General features: G+C 32.0%; 1 protein-coding gene across 1 annotated transcript; it reads right to left on the minus strand.

The window, feature by feature from the left end:
• Positions 1-4270: 4270 nt before the first annotated feature.
• On the minus strand, positions 4271-10156 carry LOC110664957 (ent-copalyl diphosphate synthase 1-like). Its single transcript, XM_021824877.2, has 15 exons — positions 9921-10156; positions 9161-9247; positions 8913-9001; positions 8510-8813; positions 8195-8378; positions 7772-7986; positions 7543-7663; positions 7307-7419; positions 6990-7216; positions 6778-6893; positions 6276-6374; positions 5933-6184; positions 5233-5353; positions 4906-5103; positions 4271-4609 (listed from the first exon to the last, which is right to left on the minus strand). The coding sequence occupies exons 1-15, from the start codon at positions 10015-10017 to the stop codon at positions 4397-4399; spliced, it is 2436 nt and encodes an 811-aa protein (XP_021680569.2). The 5' UTR covers positions 10018-10156; the 3' UTR covers positions 4271-4396.
• Positions 10157-11131: the final 975 nt, after the last annotated feature.

Here is an 11131-nt window from a genome sequence, read left to right on the forward strand (position 1 = left end):
AGACGAATGCTCCGGAATTTTTTTTATATTTATTATATTAATATATTTAACAAAAAAAATATTTATATTAAAGTATATTCAATTTTACTTTAAAATAATATAAATACTATACTTATATATTATAAATAAAATTATTATTTATCAATAATTATTAAAATATTTAACCAATTTAATTAAAATAAAATTATATTTATTCACCATATTACATATTAGTTCTGCAAATATACTTTACTTTAAGAAATGTTAATAATACAATATTTATTATTTTTTTATTATAATATATTAAATAAAATATAATTTAATAATAAAAAATATTTAATCTTAAATCTAATTATGAAAGAAGATAATAGTAATATCGGTTAAGAAAAATAAATGATTAGTCCATCTAAAAATAGATTAACATTATTTTTACATTACAAAGTTTAATATAAAAAATAATGTATGCACATTATTTTAAAATATTTTAAAATTAAAAAAAAAGTTAATTATTTGTTACTTATAAACTAAATTTATACATTTGATATATTAGCCATTCTGGTGGATATTGATTTAAAAAAAAAAATTAAAATCTATATTATAAAAAATGTCTAAATAATTTTTTAACATTTTTAAATAATAATATTAATAATATAAAAATAATAATGTCAATCAAAATAACAATTTATTTTTATTATATTTTTGTTTGTAATGAAATGGAAGTTTGATATTCTATTAATATAATATTAATGTATGAATTAAAATATTTTATCATAAAATAAAGTAATTTTTAAGTTAATTTAAAAAATAATATTTAATATAAATTAATTAAATAATTAAAAATAATATATTTTTTTAAGAATAGTAAACAGTATTTTCCATTTAATATAATTATGTATAATAGCTTTAAAAAAAATATGCAAGCCTAGCAAATATTTTTTTTTTCAAACTGAATAATATTTTTAAAAGGTATCTACAAAGAAAATCAATAAAAAAAATTCTAAATAAAAAATGATTGATGTCACGTACCTATCCCTGCTATCAAATGCCTCTGATTTACAATTATATATATATAATTTAAAATATAAATTAAAAAGAAAAAAAAAAAGATAAAGAGTAGACAGTAATATATAATATAATAATGTAAGCTGATAGTACCTAAGAGAGGAAAGCGCCTTTGAGTATGAGTATAAGCATACAATACGTAGTAAGAGACTCCCGACCTCAAAATTCCTAGACAGCTTCCAAGAAATAAGTTGGAGCAGCTTATCTCGAAGGTCTGGTTAACAAATTATGAGAAGATACATGCCACTTCCCAATCAATCTAGATCACTGAATCAGGATGCATCTTTTTTTTTCCTTTATCAATCTTTCTCCTAGTAGATTGGAGAGATTCATCAGACGAAGAGAGATTGCCGAATTCAAATCTAGTTGGGGCAGATGGAGGAGTTGGTTTATAAAATAATGGAGAAGAGTTATATAGTGCAGGTGTTGGTTCAAAGGTAAAGCTGAATGGAGAGTAAGCGGGTGCTAGTGTGTCTATGAAAGGGTTCTGTGTTTGTATGCAGAGATGAGGAAGGCTTTATGACAGGATGTTGAAAAGGAGTACATCATTTCCCTCAAACGGCCTGTTACTCCCAATGAATTGAAATATGATTAGATCTCCTCCCAAAGGAAAAGTATGATGATGCTAGTTCTTGAGATGAAACAATAAGCCCCTAGATCAGCTATCGATCTTAATTTCAAACAAGAGATCTAAAATGTGTAACTTGAATTGTGGTGATTAGATTTGTTTAGCATGAGAACATGGATGAGATGTGTAACTTAAAATTTGAATTACAGCTTAACAAGACAACATCTGAGCTGAATTTAGGTCTAGGATATACCAACAGCTTTTTGTAGAAGATGGATGAACTATGGGTTGTAGGACTGGCTCGTGAGACTGCATTCGTTCCCACCATTTGAAACTTGAAACTGGAAAGTCATGTCCGCATGGCCCAGCAAATCTTCAAAACTCCTTGTAAGCTCAATAAGGCCCTCATTAACTTGAAGTGGGCTTACATATTTTAGCAAATCATCTGATATTCTGATTCACAAAGTAAAAAATTAAGACACCAGTAAGTTACGTCCTTGAGAACAGGGATTTGTGTTAGAGACTGCCAAGTAATAGAGAGGAACTGTAGACCAAAAAAAAAAAAAACCAAATGAGACTCCTTTCCAGTGCCAGGCAGGGGTCCCAGGGCATCTGCATGTTGGCCGGTTGGACAACAAGAAAACAAACAAGAGGAGAAGGGGCTCACGTGCTCCTGTTTTGATCCACAGAATGCCACCAAGAAACGAGAAATTGAGTGATGGAGACTGAAAAATCATTACCAAAATGGGTTTCCATCCAAAACACCCAAGGTCATTTTACTTTTCACATTGATCCTTTTCATGTCCTGACTCCTGACCTTCACTTTTTTTCCCTTCTCTCATTCTATCTTTCCAGCCAGGGCCTCTCCAACCCATGAAGCCCACGATTCCTCCTCCAAAACCTCTCACATCCTCTATTGCTTTTGTGCAAACAGTATTACTTTTCTTGATTCGGGGAACAAAAAAAAATAAAAAAAAAAATTTTGAACCATGCAGAGTCATGATGATTCCTCTATGTAGTCTCACCCCTGTGTTTGTTTAGGGGAGACTTGGTAGGGTGCGCGTTTGATAATGATGTGTTTGGGGGTTTTGCCGCTACAGTCTAATGATTAAATGGTGGTCCAGAAGCATTTTGGTGGTGAATGGTGATCAAATTGGTCACAATGGAAGAATTTTATTGATTCTGATCAGTCTATCATTATGTTTCAAGTTTGCTTAGAATTATTAGATTGGAACTTGTGGTCCTACCCATTGCTTGGAGAAATCTCAAGTATCTTATCAAGGATACAGATTGATTCTTTCAATTGGCTTTTTTGTTTTTTTTTTTTTTTAAATTAGTGTATTTAAGTGAAGATAATTAGGGTTTCTCTGTTGTTTCTCCCCAATAGGATATACCAAATCTCAGGATGTGGGATTTGGCAAAATCTCACTTCCTGTTTAACAAGGCGTCAACTTTTATAACATGTTCTTGGATAGCATTTGAATTGTCTGCCATAATTTTCTTGTTTATCAGGAAATCATTATAGCAATAGCCCCAAAAAGGGGTCAGCATTAATCTTTACAAAGCATCTTAACGTGGACTACTATGTATCCACTAACTAAATTTGTGCTAACCATGTTTATCAATCTTCACCTTTGTTTGGATAAGGGAGTAATAATCACTATAACAAATCAATGAATTGGAGATAACTTTTATATTTTGTTCAATTTCTTCTCTAACAAAATTAATTTTTAGGTATGAAATTTTAAATTTATTAAAAAAAAAAAACAGTAAGCTACAAAATAAATTTTCATCTGCAACAAATATATTTTTAGATTAAAAAAAAAAATCAAAATTCATCCCTTAACATGTCTCAAGCGCATTTTTATTAAAAAAAAAAAAAAGACTCATTGCTTTTGAAATATATGCTCCATGTATATAAATATACAAGTCACTCTTATAATTAAGGGTTTATTTTATATTATTATTGAGAAAATAATTTTTTTAATATATTAGATAGAGGATATTAAAAATTTATTTGAAATTAAATTTAATATGTTCTGATCATAAAAACTCTAAAATAACAAAAATAATTTTTTTCATTAGCATATTTAACATAATGCTTTTTCTGAAAAGTATTTTTTTAACACAAAATCTTAATATTAAATAGAATTTAAGAAAAAAAAATGATATTTTGTATACGGAAAAATATTATTCTTTAATATTCTCAATATGTATTTTATAATTCTCCTCTTATAAATTATAATGAGCGTCTCTCCTCCAAGTGGATAATTCATTGGAAGGATATTTTGGGGAAATATTCATCACAAAAATCATTTTCTTAATTCCAAGTCAGGATGAAATTTTTTTGTCTGCCCATTATCTGGTTTGTGCTGGTGTATCATGTATGCCTAATATTCTAGCTAGCCAAGCTAATTTTGGAATTGCCTCTGTGGCTTATACAAATATAATTAAAGCAGTGTTTGTGCCTTATAATTGCTCCACTAATGCTGGTGTCCTTTTCATATTTCCTGACGATTTTTTTTGACCTGTATTGGTCATGCTAAAAAAAGGAATGTGAACCTTGGCAATGGCACAATTACATTTTTTTTTTCTTTCATTTAGGGGAATTTACAACGTCTAATTTAAAAAGGAAGTATCAATTAACTCGAATTGCACATATTTACTCCATAAACAAATGAATTTATTTTCGTTATGTATTGATTAGTTTATTGGTGCAATTACTTTCCAGTAATTGATAAAAGAACATGAATGATAGTACAAATCTTGCACAGAGAGATCAACAAATTAGTACACTCTTTCAAAGAGCACTTTAGAAATGTGATAGTTGATAGTCCCAGGATCACAGATGGCAATGTAGTAAAAACTCTTGGCCACTGTAAAAAATGTTTCCTTGATATTGGATTCCATTCCATCTGAAGAGTTTTGGAGCACTAACTGCACCAGCTCTTGGAGTTCTGCCTCTATTTCAAAGGTTGTGCTTCTCTTGTTGTCATGTACCTGAAAATTTTTCAGAATAAAAAAAAAATTCTGATTAAATATAGAAACAAATAAACAGTAGTGATGCAGACCCCACCCTACAGTTCCCTTCCACAATCAATTTGAAGCCATCTTCCCAAAAATAAAAATCCCATTTGAGTTTTGGGAGCCTTGTCAGAATCCATTGAGAATAGATGATAAAAACCACACCTTGGATGGTAAAAATAAATTCCCATTTTGATTTTACGTACATGACTTTAGATTTTCAAAGGATTAATTCTATACTGTTCTTGATAAAATGTGATAAGATAACTGACCTTGTTCTTCTTGTAATTGCCAAGTTGGTAGCATATTCTATTTGTGAGTTGAAAGAGTTTTTCATATTGAGAATGATAGCTCAATAGCTCCTCAGAGATCCATCTTCCTGCTGCTAGATTTATTGCTTTCACTATCAATTCCGCTTCTCCTTGGTGCCTGTCTCCTTCCTCTTCCCACTTCAGGAGCCATTTTTCCCACTATATATTTAATTAATTAATTAATTTAATTAGTCACCAAATAAATTAATTATCAAAATAAAAAACTTTAGGACATTGAAAATGAACTAATGGACAGAAGAAGAGATAAGGCATTAATTTGTAACTCACAGCATGACGTAGACTGTGGCTAATGTCTCTTCCATAAGCCACCAGTGCGTCCAAAGAGACATCATTTAGGGTTCCAAGCACTATCCTGACAAGTTCCTGCCTTGTCTTTGTTTCCATTGTCCTGCAAACCAGTAGATATCTCTTTTAAATGATTTTCTTACGCGTACCTTTTCGATTTATTCTAAGAACAACACTTATAAAAGAGATGGGTATCAGCGACGGACTTTTTCCGTCGTTAATAGTCTATATTCATGAATTTCTGACAGACAAGCAGTGCTGCTAATCAAAAAATGTGTCATAAATAATTATAATTAAGAGATAAGGATTAAGGATTTCATTAGTAGCTTCAATTCTTGAAAGTGCATGTGCGTTATCCACCCACCTAACGTAAGTTGATCACTTAATTTCTGACTGACTGTACAGCACGACTGAGCACTAATATCAAAAAACATTAATCTAGGATCTGATATTTTTATTTTCGTTTTGGCAAGCATATTTTTATGTACTATATATGTTCTGTCTCTATTTGTTTATTTTTTCAAGTAAGACAAAGCCGTATTGATTCTCTATAAAGTTGTATTGATCATTTTCCAATACTTGATGTCATTTGAATACTACAGCAAAGACACGTGACATACGAAACTAATAGGATGAAATAAAGAAAGAAACACAAGGTTTGGTTTTATAAATATGCACATACCTTCCATTTACAGGTCCTCCTGCACCAACCCCGTTCTTAAATTCTTGCACAAAAGCTCTCCTCTGCTCAATGGAATTGTTGTTCTCATCGAAATAAGAGTCGATGGTCTTGAGCAATATTGTGGTCTTAGCCCATGCAAGCCTTTCTTTCGACCTTTCTGGCTCAAATATGCTGGCTGCTGCCAGGAAATAGGAGAGCAGAAGCTCTCTTTTGCTTATACCAAAGTCTCCCAAATTACATTCTTCATACCACCTGTGTAACAATCCATGCATAATTATTTTAATCGTACGATATTATCATCATAATATTAAAAAAAAAAAATATTAGTGCTTTAATTACTTACTTTTGAAAGTTGTCCCATTCTATACGATGAAAGGCTTGGCAACTGTTGTAGTCAAGCCTTGCGAGCTGGAGGTACTCATTGTTGTTCACATATGGCATCCTGTGATTAAAAAGATAATTTATTTATTTATTTATTTGGAATTAACAACCCCCTTCCTACGCAATTTTTGGGTTTTCTTTTGAGAAATTGTTGCGAGAATATTTTTATATATATAGGAATTTGGCATGTGTGGAAAAATTACTTTAATGAGTGACACAATAAAGTCCAACCATGCCAAATTACGAAAGATTTTGGAATAATTAATTAATTAGAAAACACCGCCGGGATTGACTGCTTTTCTTGGAGTATTGTTTAATTTTTTCTATTAGTCTTTATATAAAAGAAAATGATAAAAATATTTGATTGACCGGTTAAAAGCATATTATTCGTCTAGTAGATATCAATTCAGTTTCTTCTCTCAATTTAATTGTAAAAAAAAATAAAAAAAATACTAATAATATACCTGTAAAGAGTCTTGCCAATCCATACATCATCTTCGCCACCGTACTGTTCTAAGTAGAACCTCGCCTCCACTCGAGGCAAATTCGCGTACCACGGAACATCCAATGAATACTCAACCTGTTAAATGTTAATTACCATTAATTATTTTTTAATTACAGAACCACAAAATTATATATGCAATTGGCCATGGTAAAAATTGAAGATTGATTATACCTCTCCTGGTAAGTCCTTGGTTATAATCCATTTATCGAGGACTTCATTAGCAGCTTGCTTTTCTTTTAGGAAACTAGACGAAAATTCCTTGGCTTCCTCAAGGATTTTCTCCCCTGGAAACAGCACCTGAGAAGCTCTATACAGGTTGAACATTCCGGTGACGGCTTGCGTTGACTGCCCGGTGAAGCAGAAGAAAGTATCACCTTTCTTAAAATGCTTGAACACATCTGCCAATTACGTAACAAGACTATGAGGATTTCTGGGGAAAAAATAAACTATCAAACAATGTCATAGAAATATTTGTGTCCTGGATTTACCAGCAGAAACTTCATGGCCGTATAATCTAAGCACTCTGAATCCCATAGCTGTGTCATCAATATCATGAACCTCGGAGTTTCTTGCCCAGCAGATGCCATCTTCTCTCCAATATCTGAGGAAATTCAAGTACCCTTTAGGAAAAATGAACATAGGCTTCCTCTCATTTTAGAGATTACTTAGTAACTAAGTTGTTTTAATTTTTTTTGTCCCATTCAAATGCCGTCGGTGATTATACCTGGCAACGTAGTTAACACATTCTTTAAGCTCTTCCTCGAAGTATCTTGAAATTCCAAGGCGTTGCAAGCGATCCACAGCCCAGATGTGCTCGAATAGGTCAACCGGGTACACGTTTGGTACTGAAAATGTTGAAATTATGCAAAGTTCAGAGCAAAAAAAAAAGGGAATATAGAGAGTGAAAGTGGCTAGGATCTTTTTAGTTGAGGATGGAGAAAAGGGAACATTACCTCCCCCTTTAAATCGTTGGACTATATTGTTTAGATATTTCAAGCAATTTTCATCTTTAGTTTGCATGAGTGCGAAGGCAGTGGAGGATGGAGAGAACAAGAATGACCCATCTTCGCACTGCAATTTGAGAAGCTTTTCCCACTCTAGACCTGGCATTCCTTCCAAGCTATGGAGTAGTGTGGTGGGCACTTTGTGCATTATGTCCTTTGGTATCCTATCCCACATGCATAATAATTATAATACATACATGTAAAGATAAACCAGGGACCTATACTTTACAAAAAAAATAATAATAATAAAAAATAAAAAAGAGAGAAGAAATTTTACATGATAGATATCACTTTAGTTCAATTTTTTATCTTAAAATATAGAAGAAAGCAAGCCAACATAATTATAGATCGAGTTTGAGTTGTGAAATTTACTTTTTGAGCTTCAGATTTCTGCTGGCATAGATCTCTTGCAGGACGGGAGAATCCTCGGGAACTTCAATGTCTAATTTCCGTGCTACCTCTAGAAGCGAAGGGAAAGCAACTTCAAAACCGATCGGCATGTGCTCAATATTCTCATCTTCAAGCTTGCACAAGTTCTCTTTCAAATATTTCATTCCTGATTATGACACTTAATAATTTAGCTTGCCAAGCATGTTTAACTTAAAAACAAAATTAAGAAGATGCTATAGATTAATTAATTAGCCTGAAATCAATAATAACTATGTTTGGCATTGTAAATTATTATACCTTTCTCACACTTGTCTGGATGTATATTCCATGATTTCAACGCAATAACACAAGCTAGTGTATTGATTATCCTGTCATGCGCTGTAAAAATATCAGCATCGCCCCATGATCCATCTGGGAGCTGATTATTGGATATCCATTGAAGGCTAGATGGGAATTGAGGAGCACCACTTCCATTAACATCTTCAACAAGTGCAACCCATGCGGTGTCATAAGCTGAAATGCTTATCTCTCCATCCTCCATGGAATCCAACATGGATTTAATGGATTGAATACGTTTGATGATCTCATTTGCTAAAGAAACCTTAATTTGTAAGAAAACCATACAATTAATTTTTGCTTCTATATAAGTAAAAGGACTTGGTTATTATAGCACATCAGAAAAGTGACACTTGCAAATCACCTTAGGAACTTGCTCTTCTATGTCATCCTCCACGATCTCATGCCACCTTATGACTCGAGCTCCATTTTTTTGAAAGGCATCTGGGTATTCTGCAGGATAATTTTTTCTTTTTCACTTAGAATGGACAACTTATCTAATAACAAGTATATACACAACACCTTTTTGCTTATGTTGTTGTGTTCTCGAACACAAATGAGAGAGAGAGAGAGAGAGAGAGAGAGAGAGAGAGAGAGAGAATGGTGTAGAACCTTGAGTGCGAGGCTTGGATATAGCACTGCATCTTGGGCGAATGTCGACGTTACCTCGTTTGTCTTTAGCCCCGTGCAACCAAACACCTACAAAAACGTTAATTATCAATATATGGGCGTTAGATCTTTTTGTCAAAATTGTATGGGTGTTGTTAGATCAGTTAACTTCTTTCGTTCGTTTTAATAATAATTTAGTCCCTTAACTTTAGAGTAAATTATCGGATTACGGATTAATGCGAGGTTTAAGTTAAAAAAAATGCAAAATAAAAAAGAATATTTGCCCTCTCCTGGAGGAGAAATTAATGTATAGCCATATAGATTATTTTTAGAAGGTTGGAAATTTTATAACAAACTTAGGAAAGATAATAATTGCTGTATATGAATAAGCAAGGAGGAAGCTAAAAATCCGATTTTTTTTTTCTCTCTCTTCTTGCAGAAAGGAAAAAGAAAGAAAGAAATAATTAAACAGTATTCTTGCTTTAATGGTTGTAGAGACAACTTGTATCCATGATCAGGAAGAAAATTTTAACAGTGCGGTTTGCTTCTCATAAATCAAGAACATTCTACGAGAAGAGGATATGATCGACAAGGAAAGAAAAAGTTGACAATCTTAAAATTAAAAGAAGGACCAGAAAACTTATTTTGTGGGTTCGAAATGAAAGAAAATAAAAAGATAGAAAACATATAGTTGGGTAGGTGCTGGCCAGCCTGCAGAGAGCAACCTTAATCATGAGAAAAGGAAAAAAGGGAAAGAACATACCTGAGAAAAGCAGGGGACGGGGGCGGATGGGAAAGGAAGAAGATCGTGAGGTGGCGGGAACGGTGGAGAAGAGGTGGAAAGATTGAGAAGTAGACATGATTTGTGTTTTAATATTTTTATTATTATTATTTTCTCTCTACTTCGCTTTAGCTGGGAATGAAGGAGAGGAATGAGAAGTTTGGCCAAAACTATGGGGTATTTAAAAGTAAAGAGAGGGAAGCAAGCGGACAGAATCGATTTCCCAGGAGATTCCCGCTATTAGGTGCATGGGGGTTCTCTTGGGGGGCAGAACTGTCTTTTCATTCTTTTTTTTTCAATTTTTGTTTTCTTCCTCGTTTCTGCTCTTTCCGCTTACTGCGTGGTATATGTAGGAGATGGCGGTGCCACTATATATATGGCCCACTACATGACCCCACATTTATTACCATTTTTATATATTTTTCCATATTTATATAGAAGAAAATCTAGATAGCTAATTTTGTTGATGATGATATGGCATCATGATTTTTGTGATTTTCTTTTTTATTTTGTAAGAATAAATATTAGTTGAAGGTGGAATAGCCATCGCATTTGTATTGAATTGCAGTCTTATTTTACTGTTACCAAGTACCCATAAGAAGACCAGCACTCGCAGAATACTATAGGAAGACCAATCTTAGCTAGCGGGTCAGAGAAGTTGTCCCGTAGAAAATTATATATATTATATTCTACAAGACTCTGATGATTGAACACATGGTTACATTAGGCTGCTATTAATTTTAAAAATTTAAATAAAACAAATAAATTAATTAGGCTGCTAAGATCAATCTACCCCATATGATATTTTTTCTTTTATATTCATTTAAAGCATTTACTACAGAGGCTGCTAAGATCTATACTTTGAACTTCAATCAGGAATATTGAATTTCTTTTTTTTTTATATATATACGTATTTAAAATTTAAATTAAATTATATTTTTTTAATATGAAATAAAATATTTTATTTTCATGCCATTTTAAATCTGATGAAGTTTGAATGTAAGCTTTTTCTTAATTAATAAATAGGCATTAGATATTAATTTGTGATCGCACTGCTAGTATATATATTTTTATATATCTTGAAGAGTTCATTTAAAAATTATTAATGATAGATTTAATTTATTTATTATAAGGTTTGTTTCTTTAAATAGCTTATTAATTAGTAAAGGGAAAAATCAAATATTGAAATTTAT

Source organism: Hevea brasiliensis, chromosome 2 (genome assembly GCF_030052815.1).
Source record: "Hevea brasiliensis isolate MT/VB/25A 57/8 chromosome 2, ASM3005281v1, whole genome shotgun sequence".
NCBI classification, from domain to species: Eukaryota; Viridiplantae; Streptophyta; class Magnoliopsida; order Malpighiales; family Euphorbiaceae; genus Hevea; species Hevea brasiliensis.

Coding starts and splice junctions, on each gene's coding strand:
- LOC110664957 (XM_021824877.2), bottom strand. CDS start 10,017: ATGTCTACTTCTCAATCTTTCCACCTCTTCTCCACCGTTCCCGCCACC. Junction 7,664..7,771: donor CCAACGATTTAAAGGGGGAG/GTAATGTTCCCT, acceptor CAACATTTTCAG/TACCAAACGTGTACCCGGTT. Junction 5,104..5,232: donor GCCACAGTCTACGTCATGCT/GTGAGTTACAAA, acceptor TTAAATATATAG/TGGGAAAAATGGCTCCTGAA.